Genomic DNA, 16659 nt, shown 5'->3' with positions numbered 1-16659 from the left:
ACTACGGACCTTCATTTATTGATACTCTGGTTGTGTCTTGACTACAGAAGTCCTTCTGTTTACAGTTCTAAGGCTGTGACTGTACAATGTCTTCAGAAGCAAATCTTCTTAGGGACATTCATGTCCTGCCAACTACTGACCAGCTATTGGCAGTAGAGGGTGTGAAAGAGTATATTCTCAATAAGGCACAGGGAGAAGTTCAGGCTTGAGGTCCTTCACAAAGACCTGGACTTGAACCACTACGATACAAAATTAATTCCTAATTCAAAGTACTGAGTTTAGTCTTCACAGAGCAGGTTGTTGAAAAGATAGTGTGATCGTAAACATTAAAGCATTAACTTCTTACATGTAGAGAATGATTACTATTGAACATTACTGCTGCAAAATACTTCTAATTCATTGTGACCAATTAAATGTTTTGGAATAATCAATATTTTTAGTGAAAAATCTTCTGTATGGATCAACACAGAATGTCATTTTAATCATGAGACATTAACTCAGGCAGTCACAAAAATAAATATTATCCTTAGTGAGAGATGTCAAGAATATCCATTCAGCAGTGGAATGTTTATCCAGAGAGAAATGCACAAATTAACTGAAGTTGCATTTCTATAGTAAGGTGCTGTGCATCTATCTGAGAGGAATATGCGAACTTTCATTATATAATCAATGCTTAGAGAATTAAGAAAGTTGCAGAATCGACAAGGATAATCAATTCTTTTGCAGACAGAAATGCACTATTAACCAAGGTTAGTTCTTGGAAATAGATTAAGTGTGATGATATAATGAGAGTGTGTTTCTCTTTCATTTGATTGAGAACATTTACAGTTTATAAAACTCATATATTCCTTTCCAAAGGAACATCTTAGCTCTGAAACAGTAGAGCCTGAACCCTTGCCTTTACTGCATGATAATCACAACACATCTCCAGGACGTGTCATTTCCAAACTTCCCTGCATTTTATTTTTACACTATGGAATTGATACATCTTTTAAAGTTAGACCATACGAACATACATGAAGTGTGTTGCATATACAAAACACAAATGTCTGTTGAAGAAGTGTGTGGTGTTTGTGAAACCACAAAAATATCCATTGATATCTGTGACAAAAAGGATAGCAGGTAGCATGTAGGCCAACCATTGGGTTTTTAACTCAATTATCTTTAAATTAGGATATAGCATATTAGATAACATCCTTTCAATGTTTACATATACTTTAGACTAGCAAGAACCCTGGTTGAAGAAAGAAGTATAAATGGAAGGCTTCGCGCCCCTTAAACAATTTGCAATGCTGAGTCAAGTTGCTGTGCCTGTCCCATCTTTTCTAGCATTTTTTATGGTAATTTGAGGAAGTACATAGTTATCATTATCCCATGATATGGCATTCTAAATAAGGAGGTAAGGGTGACCATGGATGGTCTTCATTCTTGCTGATGATTGAGTGCAGCAGAGATTCAAGGACACAGGTGTCAACCTCACAGATGCTAAACCTCCAGTGTTGAATACTTGTGTTGTCTCACATTATTCACTGGGCCTGTTGCATCTGTCTTTCAGGGTCATGTGACATTTCCTTGGAGCTTTCAGGAGTACTTATAATTTGGCTGAGTGAAACCACTAAACCATGATCCAGGTGACTGAGTGAATTTACTGAGCAAAAGTTTGCACTTTCAATTCTGAAGAACTGCAATCACTCAATACATGTTGGCAATGATCCTGAGAGTGATTGTAAGATACAAAAATAAATAGATAAATAAGGCATTTTTTAGAGATGAACTTATCTTCAAACCGTGTGACTCATCTGCTTCCCTCTACCAAAAGCTCAGGAAACGGAATGGAATTATTGAATCAAAGGTTGTACTTTTGATCCTGCTAAAACAGGATGGCTCAACATTTGGGGGAAATGATCTTAAAAAGTGATTATTAGATGTAGAAATGTCAAGTTTGAAAGGAAGGGTAAAAATAAGATGAAGAAAGGTTTGGATGCATTTTATGTCGGTTGGGAGAGACAACAATTATTCAGACGAGAGGGTAAGTCACAAGCAGTGGAAAAACCATTAGGCTAGACAACTTGATGCTTTTATCCCAGATAAGCAGTTAGTTCATCCATCAGCATATTCAATTCCAGGGATAAAAGCCAATCACTTCAGAGTTTGGTCTACTTTAATGACTCTCATTTTACTACCTACAGCCATCTAAGCAAACAATAGGCACTTGAGAATTGCATATACATCTGTAAAAATCCAAGTTGAATCAATCCTAGTTACTCCAACTCAAGTTATTTGACTTATCAGTATTCATTACAAACATGCACACACACATACATACATACATGTATACTGTATATACATATATACAGTATAAATACTCATGTTTATACAAGTCCAATTCTATTTTGTATGTAGTGTAAGGTGGTGGCTGGTGAGGTTGAGGGGATGGAAATTGAGTACCTATTACCCCAATGGAACTGTTTTGATATGTTAGTACTAGAGGCCCAAAATCAGTGACCCTAATATTTCCAATGCAATACAAAATATGCAAAACATAGACATAGATGGAACTGACCCAATATACCTTTGTCATTAGCTATATAATAAAATGTTTCAGTTGCACCAATAATCAATTGTCTTGTCCTTATCCAGCAAGAACTGAGGGTGAGAAAAAGTGATAGCTATCAAGATACTTTGGAGACTCAAAGTTGGCAAATCTCTATAGAGCTTTTCTTTCCACAGCTTTGATTATAGTTGTTCTAACAGCCAACCATAAGATTCTTGCATCTGTGAGTCACGAGTCTCAGCACATCAGAATTTCAAGAATTTAATAATCACATAAAAGTTAGATTAGCTATTCTTTTTACTCCTTTACCTCAAATGCCCTTAAGTTAGGCAAATCTTGCTTTTTCATTCCTTGGTCAACATTGAAACCTAACATAAAGTAGGGCATTGCATTGCTCTAAGTAGTGAGTCTCCTTGCATGTGGGCTTCCATGGGGAAATGGTGACAGCTCAGCCTGGCATGTGGTATATGGTCTGAGCCAAGACTCCAAGCAAATGCAGTATTACCTAGTAATATTCTTATGCACTAGGTGGAAAGGAAAAGTTGAATATAGAGAAGAATATTAAAACAAGAGAGAAAACTGTAGGATAAACAAATCCACATAGATAATAATCTCAAAAGAAAGAATAAGAGACACAAATGACATAAATGTTTTCAAGGGCACATAAATATTGAATAAATAAACTCATGCTTTTGATCTCAGTATGGGAAAGACAGAGAAGATAGGTTTCTTGTAAGTTCAAGGCTAGCCTGATCGACAGAGCAAATCAAGGACAGCCCAGGCTACACAAAGAAATCTGCCTCAATAAATAATAACAAATATATGTTATTGTAGTAAATATTTGCACTCCACACAATAATGTTTTAAATCATCAAAGTGAAAATGGTTATGTGTTCAATGGTAATGGAGGTATTATGCATCCTCTTTGAGAGAGGTCAAAATGGAGCAGACCTAGATAGAAAAGGGGCTACTAGATTAGATCCATCTATACGTTTAATGACTGCAAACTGCTGGACAAAGAATATGTTAGTTGAAAGAAAGGGTTTATGTTTATGTCAACAGAAAAAGAGAAAAGTTTTTTTATGCCATCCAAGTTATAAAAATCAGATTTGACAGGAACCTCCTGAAGATCTGGACTATAGACAAGAAACACATCAAAACCAAAACAGGTAACAGAACAGGTGATACTTAGGAACAGCTCTGAAACTGGCTGAGACAAAAATGTATCCAGCTAAAACTTCAAATTGCATGGCCAATAAATCTGCTTGTTACAGATACCTCACAACTTATTATTGATAATCATCCTTTCACATGGAATGAATTGAGATTAAATTTGCAGTTTGGTTATATGATCAAACTTCTAAAGATGGGGTTTCAGTTCCCTGGGTATGGGGTCTAAGACAGAGAGTAGGAGTAGGAGAGAGAGTGAGGAGGAGAAGGAGAAGAAGGAAGGAGGAGGAGGAGAGAATGAAAAAGAGGAGGAAGAGGAGGAGAAGAAAGAGGAGAGGAAGGAGGAGGAGGAAGAGGAGGAGGAGGAGGAGAGGAGAAGGAGGAGGAAGAGGAGGAGGAGGAGGAGAGAAGGAGGAGGAAGAGAAAGAACAGAGAAGGACACACAGGGTTGTTGGATTTGAGAACATGACCATGAGAACTGGTCCTTGGGGGAGCCAGCCCAGGCAGAACATGGCCAGTTCTATTTTGTGGTTATTCATAGAGAAGTAGACAAAAGAGCAGAGAGGGTTAATGAGCTTTTAAGCTTGTAAACAAAGGTTCTGTCTTTTACTTGGGAATTACATAATCTCAAGTTGAGTATGAAGCCCCCTAGTTAATGTTTACCAACAACAGCTACCAATACATTCTCTCCAGCTCAGTATGCCTCTGTCCCTTGGTAACAATACATTCTCCAGCTCAGTATGCCTCTGTCCCTTGGTATGCATCCCTTGGATCTTTGATTTTACTTTATTCCCTTTTGGTTCTATGTTGTACATATGAAATATTGATCTCTGGCTTAGCATTAATTTCTGAAGAAGGTGTTCTTACTATCTTGTTTTTTTGAACTGTTCTCCTCCATTTAGAATGACCTTTGAAACTGCCTTCCTTTTTCTTTCCTTCACAGAAAGATCTATTATACATAAACCTGTCAGCTACTTACATGGAAAGCTGCTTTGAAGATACTCATCCCACCTGCTGGAATGTCTACTGAGCATCTGAATTCCTCCATGTACCAGTTATTGCAAACCAGTTCCCATCTTTGAAGAACATCATGCTCATCTCTCACAGGGAAGACTGGTCTTTAAAATTTAGGAGTCAGCTTTAGCCAGTCAGCGTTACATCTTCTACACCCGAGAAACCCTGGTGGTGTAGTTCTCTCTGTTGACCTTTGCAGGGCTTCTGAGAAACTCCAGATCTAAGATGCACATTGAGGCGTCCCTTACCTGGGTTAAACACTGGGAACCAGCGGTAGAATTGGTTTTTGTAAGGGACTGTGTCAAATTCACTGCACTGCATCTGCCGGAAAGTTGGAGTGTCTGAGCGGCAGGGGTGGACATTGCATAAGCGATAGCGTTTTTCTTCTCCGGTGCAGTATTTCCCTCCAAACTTTGGTCTATAGATGAAAGAGACAAGCTGTTCTTTACATTTCCCAAGAAGCCAACAATTTCATTTTAAAACCCCTTGCCACTTAGCTGTGACCAGTCCTTGTCAAAACATGCCTGTTTCTGACTTAAAGAAACAGATAAATCCTTCCAGTTTCATAGTGTTTCAGGTGTGTATGCTTCTCACCAGGCTCTTTGTGCTAAACTTCCTGTTTTAACATTATAAACATGTATATGCCTGTTTTAATTAAATGTATAGCTGTTCTAAATGATTTATATTTTAATAGAAGTATAGATTTTTATTAAGTTTTATATACATTGTTAGAATTCTAGAATATTGTATAATTATAGAATAATTTTGGAATACATATGTTTCCAATGGCAATATCGCCATGAAAAATATATGAGGAAAATGGAAAGATTTTACTATCACAGTATATTCCTTCTCTCCTTTCTTCTTAGCAAATAGCAATGGTTACATTGCAGAATCATTCATACTTGGCCAATCTTGGATCTGGCTATCAGGTGTCTGCATTTATTTAATTGTCTGTTCTTGAGACAGGATCTTGTTATGTACTGCTGACTGGCCTAGAACTTGCTAGGTCAACCAGGCTGGTCTCAGTCTGACAGAGGTCTCTCTGCCTTCACCTTCTGAATGCTAAGATTAGAGGTATGCACTCCCATGTTCAACCTCTCCAGTTGTAATTTTATGTGTTTTCTCTTTCTCAGTTACACAGCTATAAAGCCAATCTGACCATTATCCTTCCTCTTATGTTCCCTTTGACAATTAAAAAGAATTCAACCCTTTGTGTATAACATTATAACAGTGTATAACATTAGCTTATCTTAAGTATATTAGTTTCTGGTTTAAAATTTTTTTTAGTATCACCAAGTGACTAAAAACATCAATCAAGTCTAAGTTATTGTGATTAGCACACCAGGCATTCTTGGTCCTGTGGAAACTGATTCTATCAAGTCTTGCATATCTTTCTTTATATACTTCTTATTTCCTAGTGTTTTTCTGTGTCTCTGCATGGACAATATTCTTAAGTCTTTCCATTTCTACATGCTGCCTTTTCTTTGAGGACCAAATAAATGCTACCTCCATTGTAAATCCCCTCTGGATTTGAATTGCAAGTGATCTCTTTCTCCTTTTAAAAGACACTTCGTGTTCTAATTGTATTTTCTGGCCCTTTTCTGAAAATAGTTCTTCAATGCTTCAGCCCAATTTCTAATTCCTTTAGAGTCTCTGTAGTACTGTGAGTACATAAACATCTTATAGGAATTGAGATCTATGTTAATGTGAAGATATGAGAATCTCTTACCCAGTATCATGTATATGGCAGATCTGCTTTCAAATAAGCAAAAGGCAGCTGATGGATCACAGAAGTCTCTCAAGTGACTTATCTTGCCTTTTTACTTTCCCCTTTTTGTACCCAAGAGATATACTATGATTATCACTGCAGTGTAACATAATGGTCCAAAGACCCATTGCATCTACTTGACTTTCTAGTAGTTAGATGACTCTAAATAAGTTATCTTATTTTTCTGAACTCCAGTTGTTAGTTATTGTGAAATGAGCACACTCATCATTGTTTTACAATAATCTTCAAGGCTCCATGAGATAACGCATATAAATATTTAAGAGAGTAGCTAGTGCATGGTAAGAACTGAACACACAATAGACTTTTTAGGTATTGTGAATACAAACCAACCAACGCTGAAATACAATGATGTTCTCAACAGACTCTTTAAGGAAGAAAACATCAGTATAAAGTCAACACAAGTCTTACCATTCCTTGAAATCTTATAATTTTGTCAAACTATTAAGATAATTTTCGCTTGTGAACCTAGCCTTACCATCTCTCCAGTCCTTGATAAACTACACAGAAGTGAGAGAATTTATGATAGCAACTAAGTAGGTGTGCCTATGAGTACAATAAGGTTTTGGATAAGGAAGAGAATTTCATGGAAGCAAAGTTGAACAGAATGAGTTCTTGAAAGGGATAGACCTAGAGAACAGTCTCAGAGAAAAGGCTGAAGGTAAGATACATGAGCAGAACAGATGAAACAAGAATATATGCTAGAAACAAGAAGTACATTGCCCAGATCATGGTGGCAGCACCGAGTTCTGAACCATGTGTTCTAATGTGCAGCCTGAGTTCTCCTCCATGCTCTGTCTCAGCTGATTTGCAGCCTTGAGAGGCAATCCCACCAGTCTAATTGTTTTCCTTGATATTTGGTGAGCCTTACACATATCCTAGTGCCCCCCTCCCCAATTTTCTTAGTGCAACTTGAGAGCTTGGAGCTGCTCATATAGCAGGCTCCTCATCCGTCTTTTCTTTGTAGGAGGTACGAAGAATTACCCTTAACTTCTGAATGCTAGTCTACACTCAGTGACAGAGACTCTGTGACGTGGCACCTGTCCATCTTATTTTCCTCAAACAAGAGTCTCATCTTAGCCAAGATATGCCAATTTTTCACTATCCCTACAGTTGGTATCACATGACCAAATATCAAATATAAGGTAAGGAAAAGTACTCAGAGAAGAATACATTAAAAAAAACAATTGCATATTAAGTGTGATTGAAGAAAGCTACGGTCTTCAACATAAGTGGGTGTAATTGGCTCATACACTGATCTGACTTTGTGACTGGAATCACAGAGTTCTTTATACAACAAATTACCATTAACAATGGTCTTAATAAAATCAAGAAAATGAGTTATGAAATTAGATGTTATCACTCACCCAAGGAGACTAAGAAATTACAGCCTTGGAGATGGGCACTAGGACATTGTGTCCTCTAATGCTGAGCTAGTAAATCAGTCTTCAGTTCCTCAGAGAAACCATTCCTTCTCTGAAGACTATAGGTTATTAAATATCTTCCTAAATTTAGGGAGTGGTGCCTGAATACATATCACAAATCTCAGAGCATATTGCCTATATTTCCTTTAAAAGCATACTTCTGACCAAAAGGAAATGTATCTTCTCTATAAACAAAGTACCAAGTAAGATATTCCTGCTGTTGAATTTTTTTTAAATAATGGAGTTTTATCACGAGGCATAATTTTAAAACAATTATATCATCCTTCCTCAAACAAATACTTACATGTGTATGTGAAGATCCTATAAGTCATGGCTATTTATAATTTATAATAGGTACTATATTAAGCTACAGATATTTTTAAAATACCCAGAAAAAGCAAATTTTACATATAGCAAATTGAATGCATATATAACACATGTACATATATAATTTACATATAGTACTATGCTTATTAATAAACGAAGAAGGTTAAGGTGTGGAACTTAGATACTGAAAGGCCTTGTAACCACTCAATCATTTGCTTTTTAAAATGTGGCTTTTATTCTTTACAGCAAAGGTAACTTTAGGAAAAGGAATTTAGTCCCATTTCCACTTTTGGGCAGCATCAAATGGATCCTCAAAAAATGTATACTTAGAAACCTGTACACGACGAGTTAATGAAACCAAGAATGCAATCTATCTAAAAACATTACAATTTAAACTTAATTTATACACATATGTAATAATATAAGAAAGATTACTATGTGAAAAATGAACACTGGAGTAAAATGAATTATGAAATCTTTCATAGGATATATGGAACCCTAAGATTAGATTCATAAATATATGCTGCTATAATATTAATGATAATTCACTCCAAATACGTGCTTAGCCATCTTACGAGTTATAAAAGGGATGAATACTTTCATGTAACTGTATTTTCATTGTGATTTAAATCAAGCTATAATCATATCAACTGAGTTTTACTAATTTACTTCTTACTGAGAAAGCACAGTTAACTGGAAGGATTTAATTGCATAAGCTCCTGGAGAGTTTCACATAGAATATTTCAAGGAAATTTGCTTTTACATTTAAAAGAAGTTTGCTTTGTTCTACCCAAATGGAACAAACTTAGCTGCTATCAAGACTCCAATGCCAAGTTAAAACACTGAAAAAGAGGTATGTTTTCTCATCCTATATGAATTTTCTGGGTCTTTATGTCTTAGAGAATTGATCAACTTTTCCTCAGAAACCTGCAAGAATAGTGTCATGCCATTCAAGAATAGCATCCTAGCACTTAGAGAAGAAAGTGAGCGCTTGTGCCAGGCCTTACTCTGGGTTGTTGCAGAGCCTCTCTGCACTCTGAGCTCCAGCCCCACATGTCCTGGAACAATGTGACCAGGGTGACCAGCGTCCCCAGCCTCCAGGGATACTCTCTGGTTTCTTCCCCACTGTGATACACTTTCCAGCCATACACCACTGCAAAGACATAGGGAGGACATGTGTCAGGAAGATTCTGTAGCAAGCTGCGCCAAAGACTTTCTAGGTCTAAACTTATTTATTTTCCCAAGCCAGAAGACTTTCTATAGCAATACAACAGGGGACCCACAGAAAAGGGTTTACTAAGCATCTTTAGATAAATTGGGTTTCTAGAATCAGATTTGTTAGGTACTGGATACTCAGTGACAGAGGGTGCCACACTCCTAAGCCACAGACCCATATTGACACAACACACTTAGTAGGTCAGCGTGAGTCACCATTCCCTCTTTCAGTCTGGAGAAGATATAATATCTGTGAGTTGGCTATGAGACTTTTCTGCTTAGAAATGTATAAAGAACTTTAAAATATATTCAGTTATGCCAGACAGCAAGAAGGAGGATTATTAATGGACCCAATCTGATGCTTTGGGGGCCACTTCCCTCTGCTTTTCAATCTTCAATATTGAGAGAGAAATGTCAAAATGAGAGTTGATAACAAGTTCAGAAGAAACAAGAAACCCCATATAAGTTCATCAGGGGAAGAAGGGCCTGAGTCTCTGTAAGTAACACCCTTTCTTATGAACTGAGTACAGTTTTCAGTCCTTTCTCATGGTCCCAGCAAAGGTTGGAAAGAAACAGCAGATGTGGTATTGTTTCCAGTGCCTGGTCTGACTCTGTGAGTGCCACTGGGTGTTCCTCACATCCCCTAGAGCTTTCTTCCTACCTCTCTCAAAGAACTTCAGGCCAACTGCCCTCCTACCTTTCTTCCTCAGACCCACAACACACTACCTTCTTCTCACCACAACGAGTCCCATCTGCAGCAGCATCCAGCTTAGAGCGACAGAAGCCTTTCACCGAGCACCACAGTGTCTGGCAAACATTCTGGAAAACAAAGGAGAGCTTGTGTTCTGCTGTATTTTCAAATCTTGCATGAAAGCATATCTGAAAAAGACCTAGTAACTTAGAAGACAAAAAGATAGCATGCACCAAGAATTGAACAATAGGATTGCAGGAAGTTAAAAAGTTTCTCCACAGCAAAAGAAGCTATGATTAAAGTGAAGAAACGTATAGAATAGAAGAAAATCTTGGCCAGCCATACTTTATCTTAGTTGTTAATAACTATCTGCCTGCCTGCTATCTATCTATCTATCTATCTATCTATCTATCTATCTATCTATCTATCATCTATTTATCTATCTATCCAATTATCTGTCTATCTATCTATCTATCTATCTATCTATCGATCTATCATCTATCTATCTATCATGAATCTACCATATACAAAGTACCTAGAGTAGGCTGGGTCCAAATCATAAAAGAATATAACATAAGAAGTTATGATTACAATGGCTAGTAGTGACTCTAAGAACAGAATAGCAGAATAGTAGCATGATTATATTTATGCTTCTAAATTAATAATAATAGAAATTTGAATAATAGAGAGGTTGGAGGCAGTTAGAATATTAAGAGAAGGTAAGCAGAATAAACAGTGGTGGTAATAAAGAAGTCAGGACAGAGATATTAACTACCAAAGAGCATAATGTCACAACTTAACTTATCGATTACATATTGGAAATAAAGGAGAAGACTGACTGGAGATGAGTCTTATTCCTGCCTGGTGATCTAATGATACTCATCAACCAAATGGGAAATATAGAAAAGGGAGAATTTTAGGGATTAGTTTGACTGCTATGGAGTTCATAGGTATTAAATACTATAAATTCTGTATATCACCATGGAACTGCCTCTAAGTTGTATAGAATTTGTGGCTCTACACAACTCCAAGAAAGTTGGGCTAAAGATTTGCATAAATATAAGGAATTTAAAAATGAAGCTTTCAGTTTGGGGTCTGATCCTCTAGTTTCCAAGCATTTCCTTTCTGTGCTTCCTCCAGCATACTGCAGATTTCAGGCCCTCAACAGACCCACCAAAGGCATCGAGAAATCCAGCACTCACTTCCACTTCCTGGCAGAATGTAGCATTTGGGCCATATTGGAGCTGGCACTGGTGATGAACATCATAAATTACTCCAGGGGCAATGACGTTGGACTTCAAGCCTTTCTTTCTGGGGATATCATCAAGACAGAACCCCCTGCCTCTGCTGCAAATAAGACAACCAAACCCAGATCAGTTGCATATGATTCTCTCCTGCCATCCAATAGACATTTTCATCATAATCGCTTATTCTTCATCTTTCTAGACAGCCTTATTCTTGTAAGCAAGAGAACCCCCTGGGCCTGAGAAGAAAGTTACTAAAAACAAATGCAAATCATGATCAACAGAAAAAGTTTAGTTGTTACCTAGGAAATACAAAAAGTAGGCGTTCTAGTTAGGGTTCTATTGCTGTGATAAAGACCATGACCAAAGTCAACTTGGGAAGGAAGGTACTTATTGCTTCTTACGCTTCCAGGTAACAGCCAAGGCAGAAACTAGGAAGCAGGCACTGAAGCAAAAGCCATGGAGAAGTGCTTGATACTGGTTCACTCCTCATAGCTTGCTCAGCCTGCTTTCTTACACAACTCAGGGATCAGTTAGTAGTCAAGAAAATGTCCTACAGACTTGCCTAAAGGCAATCTGATGGAGGCATTTTCTCAACTGAGGTTTTTCTTCCCACATAAATCTAGTCTATGTCAAGGTAATAGAAACAAAAACAAAACGCAGGACAGTGGGGAAATAGACAATCATGATATTATTGTCAAGAGGTTTGACTGAACATTTCTGACCTGTCAGTCTCTAAGAACTTAATCTACAACTGTGGTGGTTTGAATATGCTTGGCTCAGGGGGTGGCACTATCAGGAGGAGTTGCCTTGCTAGAATCAGTCTGGTCTTGTCAGAGGACATGTCTCATTGTGGGCTTAAGCTTTAAGCCCTTTATCCTAGCTGCCTGGAGCTAGTCTGTTAGCATTTGGGACAGGATGTAGAACTCTCAGCTCCTCCCCCATCATACCTGCCTGGACACTGCCATGCTTCTGCCTTGATGGTAAAGAACTGAACTTCTGAACCTATAAGCTAGTCCCAATTAAATGTTGTCATTTATAAAAGTTGCCTTAGTCATGGTATCTGTCTACAACAGTAAAACCACAACCAATGTATATAAAATGCAGGTTGCTCACTTGCTTGTAGATAGGAAAAGTATTGAGAAAGAAAGCAATCCATTGCTTTGATGCCAATGCTATAAACTGGGAAATGAGTCTTTCAAAGACATTAATTTCTCCGGAAGACTCTTCTTTCTTAGAGACCCAAGTGAGGCTGTTATGAAAGGGACACTACACTTACTCCAAGAAGCGAGTGATGTACTCCTTGCTGCATTTTGACCATGTGAGCGGAGTCGGATCATACTGGATTTGTTGAGACATGATGTATGGGTGCCTGCCCACGGGCTCACAGTCATTTTCCTTCCCATCATGCTGGATGCCGAAGCTGACCCAAAACACAGAACAGAAGCAGACAGGCATTACACAGGAGGAACTCACATGTTCGCCAAAGTGATTAAAAGCACAGGAAGCCACTTTTCTTCCAAAGGAGCTGTTTACAAAGCAAGACTTAGAAATTGGAAGGACGTAGCTAATTTTGGACTCAGAAATTTAGTGAAGATGAGAAGCCTGCCCTTAACCTCAGCTACATAACCACAAGAGCCATATGGAGAATTAAAAAAGAAAACAAAACTTGTGTTTGGCAGAATGTCAAAAGTTCTCAATCTGGCTCCCTATATTCTGAAGTCAGAAGGGTCAAGTACACCCCAGTACACTCACCTTCTCTACTGAAGCAATCTGAGAATCAACAAATCCACTTTTCCTTCTCCCTTTCATTAGAGGGGGAGCAGGAAAGCAGTCTCAGGAAGACATTGGCTCAGGCTCAGGCATGGAAGAGTGGATTTCTTTATACCATGTCAACAGGTTTCCAAGGCCAACCCAGTGGGGAGACCTCAGAGTTCAGTGGTTGAGATCAGAGGTTTTGAATCTGGACTGAACTTGAACTCTGAAGTTAGATGGCGTTTGAGTTACGACAACTTGCCTCATTTTTTTTTCTCCCAGAAAGTTGGTTGTCATCCTAGTGCTAGCATCTCAATGAAGAAAGATTCGAAAGCCATTTAACAAGGCCTGGTCTAGCAGAAGGGATTTACAAGTGACAGAAGTTTAACCTTTAAAAATAATTTCTTTAGTTCTGGGAATGTGTCTCAGCAAAGCAAAGTTAGTAAGCACAAGCATGAAGACATGAGTTTTATTTCCCCCTAGAAATGATGATGTAAAAGGCCTGTGGTCCCGGTGCTGGGGAAGACCACTGGTGCTTACTGGCCAACCAGGCTGGACTGCAAAGTGAGCTCCAGGCCACTCTCTCTTAAAAAAATAAAGTGGAGAACAAATGTGTGAAGAAGTTGTAGTTAATCTGCTGTTGACCTCTGGCCATATGTGCATACATTCTTACCCATACATTTGCATACACACATTTGTGCAATGTATGCATGCACAGGTGTATACATGTGAATAATAGTTTTTCAGTTTAATGTCCTTCTTTTACAGTATTAATTTACAGGTCAAAAGACATACATCTTCTTGTCTTCAATGGATATCTGTGTGTTTGGAACTTATTTATTTGTCTGATCTCTGGTCTCCTACTGTTACTGTTGACCAGGAAGGCAGCTGTGAAGGACCATAATCTGTAACTGCCTGTAGTGCCTTAGAGAACCTACAAAATAAACTGACCCAGAGTTATCTCTTGACAAGCAATGTCCTCAGAACTGTCCCAAGACACCTTCTTAGGGTCCTACAAAATTCTCTTCCCATGAAAGTAAGATCATGAAACCCTTAGAGATTAGAGCTATTGGCTTAAAGTTCTGATCTGAAATCAGTAAAGTATAACTTTTAATTCTTCTCACCCATGTGACTGAGAAACAAACATTTTAACTTCAATAGAATATGATCAGTATTAGCAACTCATGCACAGAATAGACTTTAGGGATTTAGAGGTTTTCTTGTGTTTTATGTATTACAGGATTAGCATGTACTTCCAAACTTAAATCACATTCTATGAATATAAAACTCATAAAGGAACTGCAGAAGTAGTTAACAAAGCTTTCACCTGACATTTACAAAGAAAGTGACATTGAGTAAAAGCCTATACAGGCTTTCCCAGACTGCTCCCCATCAGTCTCTCTCAGCTCTTAAAGTACTTGCTGTCCAAGGTCATGCACTCAGTAGCTAAAGCACACCCTATACTGTGAGCAACGGTTAAAAGAAATTCACAAAGATCATTCAAGGCAGGGTCTTATGCAGCTTAGGCTGGTCCTAACTTGCTATGTAGCTAAGGATGTCCTTAAACTTGTGGTTCAGGTACCTTTATCTCTAGGTGCTGGATTTCCAGCTGTGTGCCAGCGCACTTGTTTCATGGAGTACTAGGGTTCAAGTCAGGACTTCATGCTGCTAATCTAGTATTCTACCAACTGAGCAACAGATTTTTCCCAAATGATTTTCCCAAATGATCTTTTTAGCAGAGGCTATTCTAATGCACAGAATTGTGTACCTGCAGTTCACTTTTTTTTTCATATTTTCTTAGTACTGAGGACTGAATCTATATTCTTGTACATTCTAGGAGAGAAGTCAACTATGGAACTACAACTTAAAGCCATTTGTTTCTTAAACAGAATCTTGTAGCCCAGTCTAACTGGAACTCACAATCCACTTGCTTCTATCACCTCTGACGTGATTGGTTGGTTGGTACTGTCATTATGTTCCTAGTTACAGGTCGTTTTAGACTTTAAATGTAGATGTTCACCAAGATCTCATTTTAATTTTTCTATATGTTTTGTGCATTTCAGAACTTCTGCTTGATCTCTATTCTCGTTTTATGAACTGAAAGAGGTGCTATGAAACAGAGCAGATCTCTGTCAGTATCTCAGAGCTGATGGGGTTGTCATATGGGAGCAGTGAGTTGATAATACTGAGGGCTGAGAACACATAGGGCCAGAGTTGGGGAGGAATTGCTCTTCCAGAAGCTGTCTTCTAGCCTTTGGGGTAGAATACAAACAATAGTTTGGAGTAGGCAGTCTGTCTGTACTTCTGGAACAATCAAATCTCCTGGCTTGCCAGGCTAGCCTATTTGGGGGAGGGAGGTGTTCATTGTTTCAATTCCTTTAAAGTGGGTTGAGTAAATGAATAAATACAAAAATTGTGGTACATTTACACAATGGAATACTGCTCAGCTATCAGAAACAATGACTTAACAAAATTTTCTTAAAACCAGAATTTTTTATATATTCAGCATTTTTCTCTTTCTGGGTCTGAGTTGCGTCTTTTGATTATGACTAGCTCCATCTGTTGACATCTAAATTTTATTTTCATTTCCAACTGAATAATAGTCTGTTGTGTATATTTATAGTTTGATTATGCATACAATAGTTCATAGACATTTGGGTTTAATATGCATAAAGTCAAGGAACGAGTAAGAGGGCATGGGGAATTTCAAGAGTACACGGAAAGAACACAGACATATCGGAGATGGAAAGAAAGATTATGGAACAGGAAAGGTTAAATGGGATGCAGGTAGGAAGCCAGGGGAGAGGAGGGAATATGAAGAGTGATAATGAACATGAAAATCCTTTGAAGTGTTATATGGGGAATTATTAATGTAGGAACTTCCTAAAATATGTGTATATACATATACAAAAGGAAGTTAAACAATGCCATTTTATAACAAGGATAATGCCTCTCCCCAACACTATAGATATTAAAAGGCCTAGTCCAGATATGAGTTACCTCCTCACAAATCCCTCAGTCCCCCCAAGTAATAGGCTATTACCACTGTTGTAGAATACACCCCAGAACTGGATGGTAAGACCCGTCATGTATTGGGATCATAGAACATAAAGAAATTAAGCTGGTCCTAATCTGAAAGTTTTATTCTTCCTATCTAACTTTCATGGTGTCAGAAGGAATAAATTACTGAACAATTTACCTACCCCAAGCTACAATAACTGGCCTGGGAAGATATGCCCATTGGTGCAATAGTGATGTGGATACTCTAGGAATAACCGACACTTTCTGATTGGATTTAAAACCCACTCTATACGACAGAACTTACACTAGGCACCGTTAATTGGACTGACTAGGGGAATAGCCCTTATGGGAGAATCTAATACTATTTTCTAGTAAATGGACACGGAATTATCTGTCATCTAAGTTCTTATCTTCATATCCATAATCCATCCCCTAACTCTCATTAAAGAAACTTC

At 38.0% G+C, this 16659-nt stretch overlaps 1 protein-coding gene across 1 annotated transcript in view; it reads right to left on the bottom strand.

Moving 5' to 3' along the window:
* The window catches only part of ADAMTS12 (ADAM metallopeptidase with thrombospondin type 1 motif 12), a gene marked incomplete at its 5' end in the record, with an annotated part of 277109 nt that overhangs the window by 81979 nt on the left and 178471 nt on the right, over window positions 1-16659 (bottom strand). The window contains 5 exon segments of the mRNA XM_080933901.1: window positions 4987-5156; window positions 9286-9431; window positions 10220-10312; window positions 11387-11531; window positions 12708-12851. Of these exon segments, the coding sequence (XP_080790027.1) occupies window positions 4987-5156; window positions 9286-9431; window positions 10220-10312; window positions 11387-11531; window positions 12708-12851 (698 nt within the window).

This window comes from Micromys minutus (assembly GCF_963924665.1).
Source record: "Micromys minutus genome assembly, chromosome: 20".
In the NCBI taxonomy this organism is placed as follows: domain Eukaryota; kingdom Metazoa; phylum Chordata; class Mammalia; order Rodentia; family Muridae; genus Micromys; species Micromys minutus.
This window is presented reverse-complemented; position numbering and strand designations above follow the sequence as displayed.